Genomic DNA, 21,251 nt, shown 5'->3' on the forward strand with positions numbered 1-21,251 from the left:
AGCTCATGGCACTTAGATTTTAGGCAGTTGGAAATAAGGAGTGGTTGCAGGTTTTCCACTGAGTGGTAAGTTGAGAGCAGGACGTAAGAAAGATGACTCTGCAATCAGCATTCTGGGTGGATGGTCGGGGGTGACTCTGGGGTTACGACCCCAGAAAGAAGTTGCCGTTAGGTGAGAAGGGTACAGAGACGGTGCAGATGACAACCTTGGTGTGAGAGAAACTTTGAAGTTCAAAAATTATCTGAAATTTTACAGAAATTGGTTTTAAAAGAAAGAGAAGGAAAAGTCATAGACAAAATACACATTTGAGCCCTTCATTACATATAGGCTGTCTTACATTTTCACTGTGAAAAGAACCAAGCTGGGAAGCCCAAAAGAATGTCAGTACTGGGGCTTCCCTGGCGGGCGGTCCAGTGGTTAGGATTCCACTGCAGGGGGCATGGGTTCCAACCCTGGTCGGGGCCTGAGAATGTTAGTAGTCTTAGGAGGAGGCCATGGGTTTGTAAGTATTGGTTCAGTCTGGGTGACAGCAAAGCAGACAAGTGAAATTTTCCCAGGGGCAGAGAATGGGAGGAGCCCCAGCATGAAGACAGCAGCCCAGACAGGAGGCAGCAAAAGGGCATTTCTTCTATCAGGAGAGAGATGCTGTCTTTGAGAGAGGCTGCATGGCACTGGAAAGCCTGGCTCCCGCTCAGCTCCAGGAAAGGTACAGCGTGAGGCAGCCAGAGAGGACAAAGCAGGCAGGAGGAGAGACAGACGCGTCATGAAAGACATGGACAAACCAGGAATAATGCAGTTATCACGGGAGGCGAGGGAGAAAAGTCTTTGCCAAGGATGCACGGTCAGTGCTATTAAATTGTAAATTGGAAGCCAAGAAAGGTGAAGATAAAGAAAAAACTCATTAGATAGGATGACAACCATTTAAATAAAGTATTGGCACAGAAGCCAGATCAGAGGCAGTTCACGAAAGACTGCAGATAACAAGAAATGTCTGTTCGGGTTGAGTTCTTCTTGTCTGAAATGAGACCAAAGGGGCCAGAGCAGCAGTGAGCTGAGATTCAAGACTATTTGAGCACTACCCTGATTTTACAGAAGAGTAACAGGCTTTTGAGGCAGATAATATGGACTCAAACCCAGCTGTGCCACCTGACAAATTTCCGTATCTCCCTGATTCCTCATCACTTCATCTACTGGACAAACAAACAAAAATTCACATAACCGTACCTATCTTGCAAGGCTGTTTTGAGCACAAAGAGTATTCAGCACTGTGCCTGACATATAATTTGTAAATAAATTTCTTTTTTCCCCCCTTTGGGTAATTCCAGATGGGTATGAGGGCTATAGAATCTCCTTTTTAAAAAATATGATGAATAATTAAGTTAGATATACATTATTATAAGTACAAATTCATGTGGGATGTTTAGAATATGGTCCTGCCAGGAGGAGGGCTGATTGGATTTATTTTCAAGATTCATTTCTATGTGTGATTTGATAAGATAATCAAAAGAGCTGTTGGGAGTTCCCTGGCAGTCCAGTGGTTCAGACTCTACACTCTCACTGCTAAGGGCCCGGGTTCGATCCCTGATGGGGGAACTAACTAAAATCCCACAAGCCGCGTCGGGTGGCCAAAAAACATTAAAAAAATAAATAAAAGAACCATTAATTTTCTAAATGTCCTCAAGCTATTTAGGATAGACATAGCAATATTGAAAACAAGGAGTTATCCTCTAGCTTCAATATAAAATGTCCTTTTTTCAAAAAGAAATTCTGTTCAGATCTGCTTTTGTTTTCCTTTTTGGGAAAGCAGTTTCCCTCAGTTGGCAACTTCTCCAGCTTATACTAAACTGGCAGATCACCGAGCAGTTCTTGGAATGTGAGGCCGGCAGGTACCTTTATTAAAGAGATTCTCTGTGATAAATGGGACAGTTGACTCATTTGAGACTGTTTCTTAGAGATTATAATCAAATCACTTTTTAGAAAAGTTAATTTAATTCTGTAGGTAGATATACAGGTGAAAACATGCCAAGTCCATTATTCATTGGTAATTGTATCATTATTGTTTTTGAAAGGGTTGACTTGGAAAGCTGTTAAGATAACTGCAGTAGGGAAATTCCCTGGTGGTCCAGTGGTTAGGACTCAGTGCTCTCACTGCTGAGGGCCTGGGTTCAATCCTTGGTCAGGGAACTAAGATCCTGCAAGCCGTGCAGTGTGGCCAAACAACAAAAACAAAAACAAAAAACAACAACAAAAAGATAAATGCGGTAAATAGGGAATTGTGTATTTCGCTGAGCAACTGCTGTTGAAATGGACATCACATCCATTCCATGAAGAGTCACGTGACATGATTATATGCCAGGCATTGTGAGATAAGTTTCCTCATGGAGCTGTAAGTGGATGAGACTGACAACATGACAAAGCCAATAAACATGAACGACACAGAAAAGTAGAGCAGAAGAGGGTATGAGTGATGTTACTCTGAAGTTCAGAAGGGCTTACTGGATGGATGGCTGAGCTGGGTTTCAGAGGAACAGCACGAACGCATATGCTTCCTGTGGGGTGTGGGAGACTGGCCACCGGGGGGAAGGGGGTCAGGAGGGGCGGGAGCTGCCTGCCGTATGCCCCGCAGTTCAGTCATTCTTCTGTGGAGCACAGTGAGTGAGACAGCAGCGGGGACTCCCAACCAGGACTGTAACCGACGTTGCTCTGCCAGCAGACGTGGGAACTGGCAGAAAGGAGGCGCCTCCTTCCTAGCACTGCCCAGCTTTTTCTCGATGCAAGCAGTGCCCCTTGGAGTAGCCAGTATTGCCTAATGATTCTTTGACCATCTGAAGTGAAAGGTCATCTATGCCATAGCCTAGCCATAGACATAATTTCAATTTATAATTATGCTAAATACAACGTAAAGGAGAAATAAAAGGAAAGCCTATAGAATAGTGTGTATTTCAGTATGTAAATGCTCTGATACAGCTATGCTAAGTCACTAGATAAAGTAGTCAGATTCTTCTAATATGTGGACTTGTGGCAATGCATAGGCATACATTTAAAGTGATATTGGGGGGCTTCCCTGGTGGCGCCGTGGTTGAGAGTCTGCCTGCCGATGCAGGGGACACGGGTTCATGCCCCGGTCTGGGAAGATTCCACATGCCGCGGAGCGGCTGGGCCCGTGAGCCATGGCCGCGGAGCCTGCGTGTCTGGAGCCTGTGCTCTGCAACGGGAGAGGCCACAACAGTGAGAGGCCCACGTACCACAAAAAAAAAAAAAAAAAAGTGATATGGAGTAGCTCTGTTTGCAACTTAAATGCCAATAGCAGCGCCCATCCACAATATGAATTTCCAGAATGGTGGAAGACTCAAATCAAATGGTTCTAAACAGAACAGACTACAGACTTCCCTCAACTTATGCAATAATTGCTTTCTTGGAAATTTGGTACATATTAAAAACTGTGCAAAATATTTTTGTGTTTATATACAGAATGGGCTTAGGTCCTGGGATAAAGAATTTTAAACAGTTTTATTATACACGTCTGGTGGGACATTCATTGGTATGTAGGACCTAGAATAAATCTTCACTTCGCAGACGCGTCCTGAATTTTGATGGGATTCCGCAGCGTGGCTTCTAAATGCTAAACGCCAGCTATAGCCTCAAACTATTGTGATGAGCCCAAAACACCACACTTGTGCAAAACACTCCCTAGGGGATGGTACTGTTCCCATGGAAAACCTCTATCTTAACCCACTGAGCTTAACCATTCAGTCTGTGATCAGCCGAGGGAGGAGGGCTGTCCGTCTCTGGGGAGGCGTCAGCAGTTATGGAGGCGTCAGATCCCCATCCTTATGAGGTAGTACCTACTGTTCATTCATTCCATAAATGTTAACTTGAGCATCTACTATATGCCAGACACCGGAAAAGAACATTGAGATTACATAATAATTATATTAATAATATTAATGATTTCATATGATAATACTACTTTTTATTGTTATATAAAAATTCCTGGGCTTCCCTGGTGGCGCAGTGGTTGAGAGTCCGCCTGCCGATTCAGGGGACGCGGGTTCGTGCCCTGGTCCGGGAGGATCCCGCATGCCGCAGAGTGGCTGGGCCCGTGAGCCATGGCCACTGGGCCTGCGCATCCGGAGCCTGTGCTCCGCAGCGGGAGAGGCCACAACAGTGAGGGCCCGTGTACCGCAAAAAAAAAATAAATAAATAAAATTCCTGCAGTCAGAGGTGATTCTCGTCATTGCCCCTTAGTGGATCTTCCTGAGATCACTGGCAGCAATAAAACATTTTCCCCAAAAGTTTCTGTAAAGGATCAGAGTTCAACCCCAAACCTAAAAAATCACTCTCTACTCTCATTCTCATCCCAAATTATGCCCAGGCCTGTTGTCCGGCGGACCCTGTCAGAGGTCCCACAGTACAATCAAAGAATTCATGAAGACACTCTGAGATGCAATGTAGAGATGCTTCAAATAAGACTTATCAGAATTCTCCCATTATCACATTCCCAGGGAAATGTTAAACGATAAAGTCCTGAGGAAACTAATGTCTAAAATTATGGAGTTAAATTTTTTTAAAAAATTAATTAATTTATTTTTGGCTGTGTTGGATCTTCGTTTCTGTGCGAGGGCTTTCTCTAGTTGCGGCGAGCGGGAGCCGCTCTTCATCGCGGTGCGCGGGCCTCTCACTGTCGTGGCCTCTCTTGTGGCGGAGCACAGGCTCCAGACGCGCAGGCTCAGTAGTTGTGGCTCACGGGCCCAGTTGCTCCGCGGTGTGTGGGATCCTCCCAGACCAGGGCTCTAACCCGTGTCCCCTGCATCGGCAGGTGGACTCACAACCACTGCGCCACCAGGGAAGCCCTGGAGTTAAATTTAAAAAGAATTAAAGCCCAATATCAAAGCCTATTGCCTTCATGCATTAAAAGTTCATAGAAATAAAAATCCCCAAATGTCCTTCCCTACTTTCTTTAGCTGCTCCAATTGATGGCCGAGCAACGGGCAGGGTCTGGTAGAAGGTGTAGTCAGAGGCTCTCTTCCACTAGATTATTTGTGCAATTCCCTCCGGGCCTTAACTAGATTCTAATATGTGTCACTGTTAAAGAGGTTTAAAAGCCGAGCAAACACAAAATTCCTCTCAGCACTTACCTGCATCCACAAGACTTCAGACTTAGGACATAATTCAAGCCCCAGGCCCAAAGCCGTCATGGCAGCAGTGTGTGCTCCCGGAAGGCACTACGCAGCTGCTGGTGACCGTGCCGGTCCTGGCACCATTTACCTCCTAGCGTGTGTAGGGTTTCGCATCAGCAGCGTTGCTTAGGGCTCCTCCTGCCACTCTCTATAAAGCCACCCTGCGCAAGGTCATGGTGGAGGCCTCAGGGATGGGAGGGCAGGGGGAGAAAATCCTGGCCTCGGTTACACAGGAGGCCAGAAGCCTCCATCGGCTGTCCTATTTCAGCTCCATTAGGAGAAATTCTATGGTAGCAGTGAGTGAACTAATGCAAACGCCAGCTCGAGGCCGGTCATGTAGGAAATTTCCTTCCATCGTACTGACCAGTCACCTATTTAAAACCCAAATTAGATCTTACACCTCACGTAGGAGAAGATACAAAGTCCTTCGCGTGAAGTGTGGGAAACGTCAGTCTTGTCCCAGTGAACTTTCCCAATCCCACCTCTATTCTCTCACCCTGATCTCCAGGTTGGTCACAGTGTGGGCAGGTGTTGACCCAGGCCAGGCCGCTTTTATTTCCGTGGCCTTCCATGCCTCGTCCATCAGGGTGGCATGCCCTTCCTCTCTTCTAGGTCTGGAAGGTCTCTACTTACTTTCAAATACCAGTTCAAATGGCCGTGTGAGGTTTGTCCCGGCTCGATCATCTGGGCTACCCTGATACATTGAATTCTTCTCCTGTAGCACTTATGTTTCTCTATTTTATGTATAATTCACACACACATATATTTAATTTATGAATCTCTCCCTCTCATTATTTGTGAGTCAAATGAGTGTCTGGAAAATGCTTTATGCATCCCTGTATACACAGAGCCTTGCTTGGAGGCCTGGCACACAGTACCTAGAATAAAAATGCTTGCCAATATAACGTGATTATAAAGGCAGCAATGGTTATAATAAAATTTTAACTTGTTTACCAGGAAAGGTACATTACCTAAAACTTGGCATATCTGCTCTTCTATAAAATGAGGGTATTAGATCACTCAACTCTCCGGTTTCTTTTGGCTTTAAAATTTTACTAAGATCGTTTAAGCAGGAGAAACAGTGCCATCTAGTGGTAAATTTATTTTTGTGTTTATTTTGACTCGACGGTTTTTAACCGTTTCTATTTTATGTATTCCCAGCATTTAAAAATAACATCAGTGGTAATGGCTATGCTGAGGTTTATAACACACCATGGTTCTGTTATAAATTCAATATTTGGATAGACACACAGATACTTGTTTCAGCAATGCAATAGAGATTACTCAGGTGGAGAACACTTTTTTTGGTTTGTTTTGAAAATTTGATGTTAGAGTTTTGTTTTTTTTTTAAAGGTCAAGTCTTTTATTTATTTATTTATTTATTTATTTATTTATTTATTTTTGGCTGCGTTGGGTCTTCGTTGCTGCGTGTGGGCTTTCTCTATCTACAGTGAGCAGAGGCTACTCTTCGTTGCGGTGCGCGGGCTTCTCATTGCGGTGGCTTCTCTTGTTGCAGAGCACGGGCTCTAGGCGCGTGGGCTCAGTAGTTGTGGCTTGTGGGCTCTAGAGCGCAGGCTCAGTAGTTGTGGTGCATGGGCTTAGTTGCTCTGCGGCATGTGGGATCTTCCCGGACCAGGGCTCGAACCTGCGTCCCCTGCATGGGCAGGCAGATCCTTAACCAGTGCACCCCTAGGGAAGTCCCAACACTTTGTTTTCTAGTAATGTGTTTGAGAGAAATCCAAGCACTCGCTACTTCAATGGACATTTGCTGAAGGCTCTTGTGCCTGGGAATTGCTCTGGGTGCTGGCGACACACAGTGAATAATCAAAGTCCCCTGCCCGTGGGAATTACATGCTTGATGGGTGAGAGACCAGAAGAGGTAAATAAGCAATAAGTAATAAATAAGGTACGTTTTAATCGTCGTAGGAAAAAAGAAGATATTGGGGAAGCGCCCATTAGATAGGGTTGGGCTCTCTGAGGAGGAGATGTCTGAGCTGAGACCCCGTGATGAGGAGTGGGTGGTCCAAGGGCTGAGCAGAGAGCTCCTGGCAGGAGGGGCCGCTCAGGGAGACTTGTCAGGGCCTGGGGGGTGGGGGGTGTTACAGGAATGTGGGGAGGGGGCGACGGCCAAGAGCGGCCCAGGCCAGACCAGAGAGGGGCTTGTAGACCACGGTAGAGAGGGTGGAGTTTTACTTCAGATGCAGTGGGGATCCGTGGGGATATTGTCGGCCAAGCAGGAGCATATTCTACTCTAAGCTTGCAAATGTTCAGGCAGCTCGGTGGAGAATGCTCTGTGGAACCAGAGCTGTCAGGAAATGTTACAACAACACAGGTGAAGGAGCACCGTGGGAGCAGTGGACATGGAACCCTTGGGATAGATGTGGAAGGTGGAGCAAGGTAGACGCGGGGTCGGGAAGACAGGGAGGAGTCAGGGTGGCTGAGGTGTCAGGCTGGAGCCCTTTACTGACACAAAGACGACTTGGGGAGAGCAGGCTTGGGGGGTGTGGGTAGCGGGAGACAGGAATCAAGGCACTTTTTCATTCCTTAGATATTTATTGAGTGCCTTTTGTGTGCCGCTCTTCTGAAAACTGGGGGCCCAGCAGTGAACAGAACAGACAGCAGCCTGTGCTTTCATGGAACTTGCATTCTCTTCAGAGGGGAAGACAGTGAATTAAATTATATATGCATATATACATACGTATGATGTAGAAGGTAATACGTGCTCTGGAGAAAAAGTGAAGCTGGAAAGGAGAAAGGGCATATTGGGAGAGCTTGCATGTTAAATAGGGGTGTTCAGGGAAGGCTTCAGTGAGTTAGTGGCATTTGAGTAAAGACCTAAAGCGACAGAGGGGAATGAAACCAGGTGGATAAATAGGAGGGCATTCCAGACAAAGGGAATTGCAGACGCAACAGCCGGGACGCAGGAGTGCCGGGATCGCTCAGGAAGCAGAGCGAAGGAAGTGGCCATGAGAGGCCAGGTCGGAAGGGCCGGGGCTGGGGCTGGGAGCAGACCCTATCAGGCCTCGAAGGCCATCGTAACAGCTTTGGGTGGAGGAGAAGGAGTGAGGAGGGTTCTCGGCAGAGCAGTGACCTGGTCTGACTTACATTTGAACTGTAGCTTCTGGCTGACGTACTGAAGACAGCTTCTAGAGGGTCAAGAGCAGGGTCAGGGGCACCCGTGGGGAGGCTGCAGTGGTCATCAGGTGAGAGACCACGATGGTGTGGAGCAGCGCGGCAGGGAGGGCGGAGGTGACGGTAGCGATGGGTTTGCTGGCTCTAATGCCCCATCATTTTTTAAATCGAATTTTACTTTCCCAATGAGGAAAAAAACTTTAGGCAATATACCAGGTTTTTACTAAAAATCATTATAGTATCAATGATTCAATAGCAATTCTGTTCCTAAATTAAAACTAGCTTTAAGAACATTAGTGTAGGGACTTCCCTGGTGGTGCAGTGGTTAAGACTCCGCGCTCCCAATGCTGGGGGCCTGGGTTCAATCCCTGGTCAGGGAACTAGATCCCACATGCATGATGCAACTAAGAGTTCACATGCTGCAACTAAGGAGCACACATGCCATAACTGAAAAAGCCAGCGAGGCGCAACTAAGGAGCCCTCGAGCTGCAGTTAAGACCCGGTGCAACCAAATAAATAAATAAAAATAAATATTTTTTAAAAAAAAAGAACATTAGTGTAAGATTCTTAACCATGACCTGTTGTAACTTCATGTCCATTTAAGTGTAAAATATGCAGCTTCTTTGTGAATAATGGATAACTAATGAGCTGTTTTTCTTTTCAGTTATATGATGGGGACAGTGAAAATGCCAACTTGGCTGGAACATTTTGTGGTTCCACCGTACCTGCTCCATTTACTTCTTCTGGAAACTTCCTTACAGTTCAATTTGTCAGTGACTTAACTTTAGAAAGGGAAGGATTTAATGCTACATATACCATCGTGGACAGTGAGTAAACTGAGACATTTTTACATAGTATGAAACACATGTGTATTTATGCACTAAAAATAATGCCATGCTTATATCTATACTCAGTGTTAATTACTAAACTCAATGTTAATTACTATGCTCAATGTTAATGACTGTCTAAGTTCAATGTCAGTTACTAAACACCACATTAATTACTCCGTGTTTAATCCATGGTACAAATTTCGTACAATCCTTAGTCAGGAATATAGACTGTAAATCCTTCATAGAACGATGTAAATATAGCTCCTTTGGGCTGGAAGAGTCAGGAAAGCAGAACTTTAAATATGTGTGACGAGTTACAAGTCAAATGTCTTCTAAGTTGTTTCTTTCTTCCCATCTCAGTGCCTTGTGGCGGAACATATAATGCAACTTGGACCCCACAAAGTATTTCGTCACCCAACTCATCAGACCCAGCTGTTCCATTTTCCACCTGTACTTGGGTCATTGAAGCTCCTCTGCATCAGCAGGTCATGATTACTGTGTGGGCACTTGAGCTGCACTCACAAGACTATGACCAGAACTACTTAGAGTTTCAGGACCCACCAGAGGTAACAGTTACAGGATGAATGACAGTCACATGTATGACCTTTTCACCAGTATTTGCAAAGCACTTGAAGTAAGGAGGGCCTATGACTAAATAAGTTCTCGAAGTTACTTACAGCCTGATGTGGTTTTCAGCCATTTATGAAACCCTCTATTTATAGGCATTAAGAAACCTGAACTTGGTCTGTAGGTCAGGTGCCTAAGCAACATCTGGGTGTCTTGGTAAAAGTGCCTGCGCCTGGGCCCACCCTCAGAGACCAGTTCCCCTGCATTTCTGATGAGCATCTCTGGTGTTCTGACAGCAGTGCTCCATGGAGAAGCACTTCTGCAGTCAGTGGGATCTGTGTGTGGAATGAATTGAAGGGAACAGTTAAGAAGGCATTTGGTACCAGTCTAGTGGGACTATATTCACGGTTAAAAACATAGAGCAGGGCTTCCCTGGTGGCGCAGTGGTTGAGAGTCCGCCTGCCGATGCAGGGGACACGGGTTCGTGTCCCGGTCTTGGAAGATCCCACATGCCGCGGAGTGGCTGGGCCCGTGAGCCATGGCCGCTGAGCCTGCGCATCCTGAGCCTGTGCTCCGCAACGGGAGAGGCCACAGCAGTGAGAGGCCCGCGTACCGCAAACAAAACAAAACAAAACAAAACATAGAGCAAAGCTCTTTTGGTTTAAAAAAAAAATGATGAGTCTGAATTGCCCATGGGGTTAGATGTTGAGGAGACTGTTGACCATAACAGTGTCATGTTGACAGAATGCCTGAAGATCTGGGCGTCATCATCATGTGAGTAGGCAGTTGAGGTATGAGAGTGGTCAGATTACTCCGGGAACATGTGTCGAGGGAGGGCTCCTGAACTGAGGGCGATGCCTAGCGGGCACTCCTGGGAACGCCCGGGCTGTCTCTCTCCAGATTGAGGAGGAGCGCATCCACTCCAGGTTTGCTAAGGGGCGGTGACGCAGGGCCAGGAGCGGTGCTAGATAGCCTTACAGAGTTCAGAACAATGGAGAAGCCCCAGTAGGACTGTGGCGAGCTCCTCCGACAGCCTGGATGCGCTCTGAGCAACGGCACGGCCTTGGATAGGAAGCGGAGTGAGGGGGAAGGTCTTATTTTCAGTAGGCAGGCGTCCGCCCCGTGGTGTCAGCAGAAACGTGGCCTCCCTACCTCCCACCCACCCCTCGAAGACTGCGAGGCACCTGTAGATTCCAAGGCCAAGGTGAAGTCTTATTGCAGAGTGCATTAAACTCTGTAACTGGTCTCCATGGCTGAATATTTAAGCCATATTTTTGTATGCAATTTAATTTCTGCTGTGGCCTATTCTCTTTTGATACTAAATCTACCGGCATTTGGCTTCCGTTTCATTTCAGAGTAATGGAAATCCAGGAATTCGGTTCTGCGGCGGAAATGCTTCAGCTGTACCCACATTTTATTCTTCCATGAGCACCGCGATCGTCACTTTTAAATCGGAAGTTTTTAACGTAAACTCTAGAGTGGGTTTTACCTATCAGATTGCAGGTGAGCTCTGGGACTTCATCTTTTATTCAGAAAAACTGCCATTATTACAATTACAGCTAGAATTGACCCCCTTGAGTAAATTAAGGTTTGTTGACATAAACCACACCCACATGAGGTAAGACTCTCTACTAGAAGCCAGGCCCAATTTAGCAAACTACTAAAGTTGACTTCTGAAGAGGTAAAGCAAATAAAATGTTAATTAAAATGTCGAGAATGGCAGCATATTCTTCAAAGTTCATGTTGTTAATTTTAAAATATACCAGTTATTGTATTAAATATTCACTTAACCATGTAGAAGAATCACTATATCTTAGAAAATTACTTTGGAAAAACCAAGGAGCCTTGAAAGAATTACTTGATTCTGTCACTGAGAAGTTTATTTCCAGAGAGCACTTTATGTAATGTTCATTTCAAGCTTGATTAAAACCAAAGCTGCCTTTGATTAAAACAAACAAATGAAAACGCTCTGGGTATTTTTTACCAAAAATGGTCAAGAACTGTAAGTTGCCAGTTCTATCAGAACAAATAATTCATCAAAGGATTTGAAGAAAAATCTTCACGCAAAACTGTCTTGGAGGTAGAGCCTTTATGCCGAGAGTCTACATGTCAGCCAACTCCAGCTCCGTGTCATCAGAAAAGCATGGAGAATGCTAGAATGTTTGTCCTCATGGGAGAGGGTGCACATTTACTCATTTTCTATCTCACACGGGGGTGTTCTGTGTGAAGACACTGCACTGCATTTGCTCAGTGTGCCGTTCGCTTTAAGTCTTGGGATCTCACGCATCTCAAAGGTAAATGAAGGGGCTAGGTTAGCTTTTTTTCTGAAGTTTGTTCCCATTTAATAAGCTCTTTGCATTATTCCTGTCAAGTTGAAGGAGCACTAAATACTGCACGGCATACGTTAATTGCGACTATTGTCTCTCCTCTAAGATTGCAACCGAGAATATAAGAAGGCGTTTGGCAGCCTGAAAAGTCCCGGCTGGCCGGGCGGCTACAGCGGTGACTTGGACTGCACAGTTGTGCTCACAGCCCCCCGTGACCACACCATCTCCCTCTTCTTTCACTCATTTGGCATCGAGGACTCAAGTGACTGCACATGTGATTTCTTGGAGGTAACATACATTTGAATATCATGTAAATTATTTAAAAGACAATGGATCCCTTAAGATTTTTCTCATTTTTCTCTGCTACTGCTAATCATATCCCTTCCTCATTTCATTAAATTATTCATTATCCTTTCATTGCCTAAATACTTAGGCAATTGCCAACCATCTCCTAGGTCCAGACACCAGAAATCCAGGAGGGAACAAGACATATTCAGGGTCCCCCGGAGCCTCACAGTCCGTGGGAAAGACAGACAGGAAGTTGTCCACTCCTGTTGACTCTCAGAGCCAGCACGGTTAGGGGCACCTAATCAGTCCGGGAACAGAGAATTTTTCTTAAAGGAGCTAATGTGTGAGTTGAGACCGGAAGTGAGGGAGGTCCAAGTGCAAAGTGCTAGCTTTGGAGACAGATGAGAACTCTGACTCTAAGTGTGCCTGGTGTAGAGGTAAAAATGAACCTACCTGAGACTAAATAGTTGGGCTGATTTCCCCGATGGCCACAGTAAGTCTGGAGCGTCTTCAGTATTCTGTAAGGAGGGTCTTTCCTTGACCGCGTGGTGGGCAGAGGAAGGTAGAGTGCTGTGTTCCTTCCTCCTCACCTGGATGAAGAAGCACCTTTGCTGTTTGCCTGTCCCCCGCCCCACCGAGAGAGAACCTTCCTGTGTCTGGAACTCAGTGCCTATATTTTGCCATGAAAACCCTCCAGCTCCCTCCAGCATCCTTTGCAGACTCTGTTGGAAACGTATTCATTCTTAGGAAATAAACTGAGGTGCCCTGTAAGGCTTGTGTGTACAAAGATGCTGAATCCCGCTGAACTGAATTCACATCGAGACCTTAACCCAAGACACCCGAAGTCGGCTTTGTTTCGTGTGCGTGCGCATCTTCTGTAAGGTTTCCAAACCGCTTGTTTTCTCCTTTACGCCTGTTATGGAGTTTTGTTATCCTGGAAAGCTCCCCCTATAAAATTCATCGAAGTCCTTTGTGAATGACTATTTGCAACCTCTAGTGCGGTAAGTACTCAGAGGAACCTCATGCCTTTTCATGGGGAACATCAGCCACAGCAGGAGACTGGGGAGGACATGGATGTAGCAGAGAGAAAACGAGGGAGAGACAGGAGTGTTTGCGTCAATCAGGTCATTAGACTCACACCTACGTACCTCACCCACCATGGAGTCTGAACAGTTACATGGAGCGTAAAGCAGACACGAGGGGAGGAGTGGGATACGGGAGAAGGGAGGATCATCCTGACAGCCCACAGTCACAGCGCAGCTACTCGTGGTTCGCTTCAAGCCCGAGTTGACCCTTATCGACTGGAGTTAACTTTGCCATTTGCCCCTGGATGCTGGGGAGCAAGGGCTGACTCTCCGGCCCCGGGGGCTGACCACTGCCCCCCTCCACCCTGTTGGCCTTCCTTCTCTCATAGCAACGGGTCTGAAACTTCCTGTGCAATAAGCAAAGACAGGAAACCGCGACTCAGGCCTGTAAAGTACTGCCGTGTCTGGTTCTCGGCGGGAAGATTCTGGCGCGGCTTATTGCAGCCTCCGCATTCCATTCATGTAAACGGTGATGGGAACGGAAATTTCTCACTGAGGACTCTGACCGTATTCTGCCACGCGAACCCCAAGCTCTAGACCCCATTTGGAATGTGCATCTGCCTTCACTTCCCCTTTCAGAGTCACCTAAAGTCCCAGAGATACCCTCTGCTCTCCTTGTCCCATTCCTCCTGGGCAGAGAGAAATGAAAAGGACAAGTCATTAGCACATCAGTGGGAATTAATATCCCGCTTCTCCTCTCAGAGCATCAGCTTGCTAAAGAGGACCAGAGGGAAAAGACCCAAAGCCAAGACTGTAGTGGGGCAGGTGGGCGTTCTTGAATATGGCAGCCCTCCCTGTCTGCTGACAGCTAACGGGCTGCTCCATATCCATGGCAAGGCTACTTTGTTTAAACACAGAATAACCCAAAAAGCACCAGAAAGGCATTTTTCTTTCCCACTGGCTACTCCATAGACCGAAAAGGAAATTCTCCAGGGAATTCCCTGGTGGTCCAATGGTTAGGACTCTGCACTTTCAGTGCCAGGGCCTGGGTTTGATCCCCGATGGGGGAACTAAGATCCCACAAGCTGCGGGGCACGGCCGAAAAAAAAAGGGCTCTCTCCAGATCAACACAACCCAACAAGACTACCCACCACACCTCTGAAGACACTGGGTGACTTAAGACAACTGGCAATTAACCACATGATAAACTATGGGATTAAAAAGGGACTGGAGGGACTTCCAAGATTTTAAATACATGTATCAACATAGAGTCAGCACCCATCCATGCGGAGCTGGTTCCAACCCTACACTGCCTGGATCACGTGTCTGTCTATGCCATGCAATGAATTTAAAAAAATCTATTCAGGTTCACAAAGGGTTTTTAAAATAAATCCAAGAGTCAGAAATTTTAAAGACTGTTTGAATTATGTCCTTTTCCCATGTAGAAATTCCTTTTGTTTTGAACTTTGTCATACTTTGTACGTTGTTTTTTCATGGCCCCTTTATAGCCAAGCAGTTTTCAACGGGAGATAACAACATAAATGCAGTATGATGAATAAAGTAGAACGGAGTTGACTGGAAGCAAAGCAGATAATATTTTTCTCCCCCGACCCATCTTTTTAAAATTCACTTTAACTACATTCTTCAAAATGTCTCCCCAAGAAGAAAGATACAACTAGTTTGTTATACACCAGTCAACTAGCTGGTTATAGAAACATGCTGTTGTGTTTTAATTACTGGAGATTAACAGATATTTCTGAATTCAACTGTAAATGGTTTTTGATCTACAAATTGGTTTCTCTCCTTTGCAAGTGAAGGTGACTTCTGTGTGTATTAACCCTCCATTAGGTACATAAAAAGACAAAGTTTTCCCCAAAAAAGTTGTCATTCCAGTTGTCTCACGTCTTAATGTATAGTGATGATAAATCAGAGAAGAAGGTACAATAGGTCTAAGTGTAATCATTAATCACTCATTTTTAAAGGTAAGAAATGGAAGCCAGAGCACTTCGCCATTGCTGGGCACGTTCTGTGGGACTCTGTTGCCGAATCCCATTTTCTCCCGAAATCATGAACTATACCTACGATTTAAGAGTGATAGTGCAACTTCCAGTCGTGGATATGAAATTATCTGGACCTCGTCACCCTCTGGTAAGACCCTGGTGCTTCGTAAGGGAAAGTAATGCGGCTGAGAAAAACATTCAGCGTCTAATAGAAGAAGACAGTTAAAGTGACCTTTTCCCCAATCTGTGTACTTGATTATTTTCCATTAAAAAGAGAGATTTTTTTAACACTGAAAGTATAGAGATTTAAAAAATGCTACTTTTATTCATTATTTCTATATATTAAAGAATATATATTTACATATAAAGCACAAATAAGGTACAAAGATTTTTAAATTCCTTCATAAATTCTGATTTTGTCATTATTTTTTGTTGTTGTTGTTTTTTTTGTTTGTTTGTTTTTTGCGGTACACGGGCCTCTCACTGCCGTGGCCTCTCCTGTTGCGGAGCACAGGCTCCGGACGCGCAGGCTCAGCGGCCATAGCTCACGGGCCCAGCCGCTCCGCGGCACGTGGGATCCTCCCAGACTGGGGCACGAACCCCTGCCCCCTGCATCAGCAGGCGGACTCCCAACCACTGCACCACCAGGGAAGCCCCTTGTCATTATTTTTAACTTTTGGTTTGATCATCAAGGTAGTCCTCTGAGGATTTTTTTAAAAAAGTTTGCCAGAAAGCCAAGTTATGAACACATACTTGTGTATGTATAAGCAGCTGTGTTCCTTGGAGGCCGCATTTCATTTCTTGGCAGTCCTGGAGGTTAATGGCTTTTACAGGGCAGGAAGCACCTTCCTGCATTTTTGGTTGGCTGTTTGCCGATAAGTGAAGGAAATTTGTCATGTCAGTGCACTTAACTCAAGAGAGAAGGAATATCTTTATGAAACGTCCCCCCAAATCTCTAAAAACTTTCAAAATGAGAATGATAAAAAGGACTCATTTTAAATATACTAGAGGACTAGAAAAGGATTCTATTAAGACAATTGTAGATGACGATTTCTTGGTACTGCCAAAAGTAAAAGATGATCTCTGTGCCCTAATTTTACAGACAAGGAAATAAAACACCAAACTGATGCGTTGCCTAAAACGCACAGCTAGATCATGGCAGAGGCAGGACTTAAACCTCCAGTGGTCAGAAACCCACCCCAGTGCTTCTTAATTATGCTCCGCAGTTTCTTCCTATGCGCAGGATATCTGGATGCCCATGGCTGTCTGGTCTAAATAACGATAGCTTTCCTGTGCAAGTTAACACATGGAACAAATTAGCACCAATACTTAAAGAGCTTTGGTTTGTTAAGCATACCAGTCTTGGAACTGTCAGTTATCAGCCTGGTAAAGTCACTTGGAGAATCGTTACTGCCAAAACCTTAAATGACACACCTCTTTCTTTGGTTCTTCCCTGGAAGTTCCCTTTTAATTTTACTTCACCCACATCCTTATCATCTCACTCACTGCCTCTGGAGAGCTCCACACCATCAAAAGAACCCGAGATCAACCTCACTCTCTCCTGCAGTTACTTTCCCAAGTCCTGGTTTTCCCGTTGTGCTCTCAACCCACTATTTTCAAAGCAAAGATCTGGACGAAGCCCTTCCTAAGCCGTGAGAGGCGGGGAGGGATATTTGATGGAGGTGGAAGCGGGGGAGGTAGTGAGGGGCTGGGGGTACAGCCGCAGGAGGGACAGGAAAAGGGTTCCTGCCCCCGCTTTTCTTGCAGAGGGCCTCAGCACCTTGACAGAACCACTATCTCGTTGCCTTAAGTGCGCTAAAGCGCGCTGATGGCTTCTACTTGGTTGACTGAAGCTTCGCGCACCCGTTTCCTCGCAGGCTGCGGCGGGACTCTTTACGGAGACAGCGGCACGGTCACCAGCCCTGGCTATCCCGGCACTTACCCAAACAACACTCACTGCGAATGGACCATCATTGCTCCTGCGGGAAGACTCGTCACCGTCAGCTTCTACTTTATCAGCATTGAAGATCCCGGAGAATGCGTCCAGAACTATCTCCTGCTCTACGACGGCCCGGATGCTAACTCTCCATCGTCTGGACCGTATTGCGGCGCAGTGAGTAAAACAAACTTTAAAAAACTCCCTATTGTTGTTTTTAAATAATGAAAGGATCTTGACAAGGCACCTTTAAAGGCAGACTCACGCAGTTAGAGAGCACACGGTGCTTTTACAAATTCAGGTTTCTGACTTTCCCTTTTATTTTGGGAGCACGAGTGCCACCTAGTGGGTATTGAGTTAAATTAATAGTAATAGTTACCAAACTTGACTGTGCATCAGAATCACCTATGCAGTTGTTTAGCATCACAGACTTCCAGTCCCCACTCAACCTACAAAATCAAAATTTGTGGGGGAGTATCTGTGGCATGCTGTTTTTTGAAAGTTCCATATGTGATTTCAATGCACCGCCCAGGGTTGACTATCCATGTTATTTCTGCATGAATAGAACTACAGTGTTCCCTCCGCATCTGCAGGGGATTGGTTCTGTGGACCCCCCACGGATACCAAATCCTTGATGCTCAAATCTCTTATAAAAACTGGCCTAGGGACTTCCCTGGTGGCGCAGTGGTTAAGAATCCGCCTGCCAGTGCAGGGGACCCGGGTTCCAGCCCTGGTCCGGGAAGATCCCACATGCCGTGGAGCAACTAAGCCTGTGCGCCACAACTACTGAGGCTGTGCTCTAGAGCCCGTGAGCCACAACTACTGAGCCCACGTGCCACAACTACTGAAGCCTGCATGCCTAGAGTCCGTGCTCCGCAACAAGAGAAGCCACCACAGTGAGAAACCCACGCACAGCGATGAAGAGTAGTCCCCGCTCCCCGCAGCTAGAGAAAGCCGGCGCGCAGCAACGAAGACCCAACACAGCCAAAAATAAAAATAAGTAAATAAGTAAATTAAAAAAAACAAAACCTGGCCTAGTGCAGTGAACATAGTCAGTCCTCCATATCTGCGGGTTCCGTATTCGCGGGTTGTGTATCTGCTGGATTCTGTGGTTGGTTGAATCCGCGATGTGGAACCTACCCTTACGGAGGGCTGACTGTATAGAAACTTTGGATGCCCGGCTCCATTTCATTCACTTTTTGCTGAAAATTGTGGGAATTCTTTGAAGAAATGCACAGGGATATTAACAATTAGCCTGGGGACTAACAGTTTGTTTTTGTAAATCTCGATGTAATAGATCTTCCCTAAACATTAAGTTAGAATTCTGACGTTGACTCAGTATTGCTTACATCTGCCCTCAGCGCCCTCCCATTTTTATGTGCAAGTAGATGTTTACAGAGCTTTCATGTAAGGGAAATGTGACTATGATGAGAAGTTATCAGTTTCTTACCACTTTGCTCTTTACTCATTTGTGCTTTCTAATCAAACTGACAGAGAATTACATCTGCTGGAAATCGAGGGAGTTTTTAGAGTATAACTTACAGTTCGTAAAATTGATAAATGTTATTTTCAGAAATATCAAAAAATTAATACATTTTTCTAAAACCCTGAGAATCCTCCCATATATTCTTCTAAACACTTTCTTTTGAATATGTTTGCCTCTGCACAGGTACTTTATATTGGTTTGTGGTGTGTTTTTGTCCACTGACTGATACATCATTAACATCTTACCGTACCATTAAACAAACTGGTATATCGTATTTAATCATTGGGTTGTTTTCTGTTCTGGGTGCAGCCTAATTTATGGAATGAAGCTCCTCTGGTTTATAGACAACCCTTCAATAAACTCTCTGGTAGCTCTGTCCTTATACACAGAGCTAATTTTGGGGGGAGGAATTTGTGTCACCTGATCAGCAGATACTGTCTTGCAGTTGTTCACAGGGGCCCACAGGAAAGAGACCTCAGTAAATGCATCACATGCCAGATTTAGAAGCTGATTAAGTCTTAGACATTTAGTTGAAATTTGTAACAATTTCAAAAAGAGACATTTTCACAATACCATTACTTTATGTCTGTATGACTTTTTTTTTTTTTTTTTTTTTTTGGTTTTCAGTGACTTTGAAACATACAACCTCATTTGATCCCCTGGACTTTACAGATAAGAGAAACTGAGGCACTGAGAGAACTTACTGCCACTGAAACCAGTGTCACATGAAATTCAAGTCTATAACTAGATATGTCAATTTTTCTTAACTATTGGTGTTTACAATATTTTCCCAGTTTTAAATTTTCTTTTATAAACGTAGACATAGTTTCAAGTGCAATTGTTTTATTTTTTAAAGATACCACTGACTTCTTTAGCATTTCCAGTCCAGTGAAGTCAGTTTATTTACAGAATGATGGTGGGAGCTACTCCTTAGATGTCTAATCATACAGCGATTTGAAGATGTTTCCTTTTATGATAATTGTCATTGTTCACGGGCATTGCTCTCAGTTACAGAATCTGAACATCTAGAAACATGAAAGAATGGCAGGAGAATTAGGAGAATCAAACTGGAGTTTAAAACTTCTGTTATCTGCTCATACTAGTTTGTCAGCATAGAATACCAAGTAGAAATTTGGGAGCAGGTTGAAATGGAAGGAAAAAGTGCATGTGCACAGGAACGTACAATATTGTGTATCCCTTGATCTCTCTCTTAGGAAAAAAATCCCTCTGCTGCACTCACCTGAATAATTTACTGTCTTGGAAATAAGTCTGTTTTTTGATGACTCTTGGGTAGGACCAAGGCAGGGGACCCGAGCAGAACAGAGGGGCATGTCCCCAGACTGCAACCTTGACCCTGGGTGATGCGCTCTGTCTCCAGGACAGTCCAACCTACTGTGCATGTTACTGACGTATTTGCTTCCTGCTTCGCCTCCTCCTGTTAGGATGTAAGATTCGTGAGAACAGGGCTGTTTGTGTGTTTGGTTCATTTTTTATATTCCTGGTGCTAATAATAATACCCACAGCATGGAAATCTCTCAATCAATATTAAATGAATGATTCAGAAATGAGAGAAAACAGAGACCCATCAACCTCCCCCCCACTTCTTGCCACTCCCCACACACACCCTGTTCCCCCCAAAGATATGAAAATCAACCCCAAAAGGAAAGTACAGATGTTAAGGGGGGAAAGTAGTATATTTTACTCATATGCTCGTTTTAGTTGCAGATATAAGTTGTGTGTCCCTTCAGAAAAATGAAAATTTCAGTAAGAACTTGAATTGGAAATTGAATTTTTAGTGATGGTTTTATTGAGACATAATTCACATACCATAGAAATCATCTACTTAAAGGGTAAGATTCAAGAGTATTTAGTCAGTTCCCGGAGCTGTGTAGCTGCCGTCACCACAGTCAGCTTTAGAACCTTCTCGTTAGCCCAGAAGGAAACCCTGTGCCCACTTAGTCGCCCCCCACTTCTCCTCGTCACCTCCACCAGACCCAGCAACACTCTTCTGTAAAGTTTCTACATTAATTCTTAGCAAGGTTACTTCTAGAAATGTATGCAGGTTTACTGTCAACTCTAGAAGGCTCCTTTATGACATACTTCTTTACTACACCTGACCTTCTGGAAAAATCTTCAAATATGTGAAATATATAATTTGTTACTTCTCTCTCTTTTTCTTTTTTTTTTTCTTTTTTTTCAATTTTAGGACACTGACATAGCTCCCTTTGTGGCCTCGTCACATCGTGTCTTCATAAAATTTCATGCAGAGTATGCAGCCCGACCGTCAGCAATCCGGTTAACCTGGGCCAGCTAACCGCAGGAGGCGGGGTCTGCTCAGCACTTTGATTTTTCTGCAGGGGCTGGACCCTCAGACCTCACGCTGGACAGGATTCTGCCATCCTGATACCTGTCCCCGCTGCCTGTGCCACTGAGAATAATCTGAAGTTCTTTGTTTTTCATCAAAGTACATGTGGAATCAA

At 45.0% G+C, this 21,251-nt stretch overlaps 1 protein-coding gene across 1 annotated transcript in view; it reads left to right on the forward strand.

The window, feature by feature from the left end:
* Nucleotides 1-21,251, forward strand: part of CUBN (cubilin) — a 276,969-nt gene extending 255,718 nt beyond the window's left edge. The window contains exons 61-67 of the mRNA XM_079700464.1: nucleotides 8,977-9,139; nucleotides 9,503-9,708; nucleotides 11,065-11,212; nucleotides 12,143-12,324; nucleotides 15,332-15,497; nucleotides 17,227-17,462; nucleotides 20,978-21,251. Of these exons, the coding sequence (XP_079556590.1) occupies nucleotides 8,977-9,139; nucleotides 9,503-9,708; nucleotides 11,065-11,212; nucleotides 12,143-12,324; nucleotides 15,332-15,497; nucleotides 17,227-17,462; nucleotides 20,978-21,085 (1,209 nt within the window). The 3' untranslated portion in view covers nucleotides 21,086-21,251. The remainder of the gene's footprint in view (nucleotides 1-8,976; nucleotides 9,140-9,502; nucleotides 9,709-11,064; nucleotides 11,213-12,142; nucleotides 12,325-15,331; nucleotides 15,498-17,226; nucleotides 17,463-20,977) is intronic.

The sequence above is a fragment of the Hyperoodon ampullatus genome, assembly GCF_949752795.1.
Source record: "Hyperoodon ampullatus genome assembly, chromosome: 3".
Lineage (NCBI taxonomy): Eukaryota > Metazoa > Chordata > Mammalia > Artiodactyla > Ziphiidae > Hyperoodon > Hyperoodon ampullatus.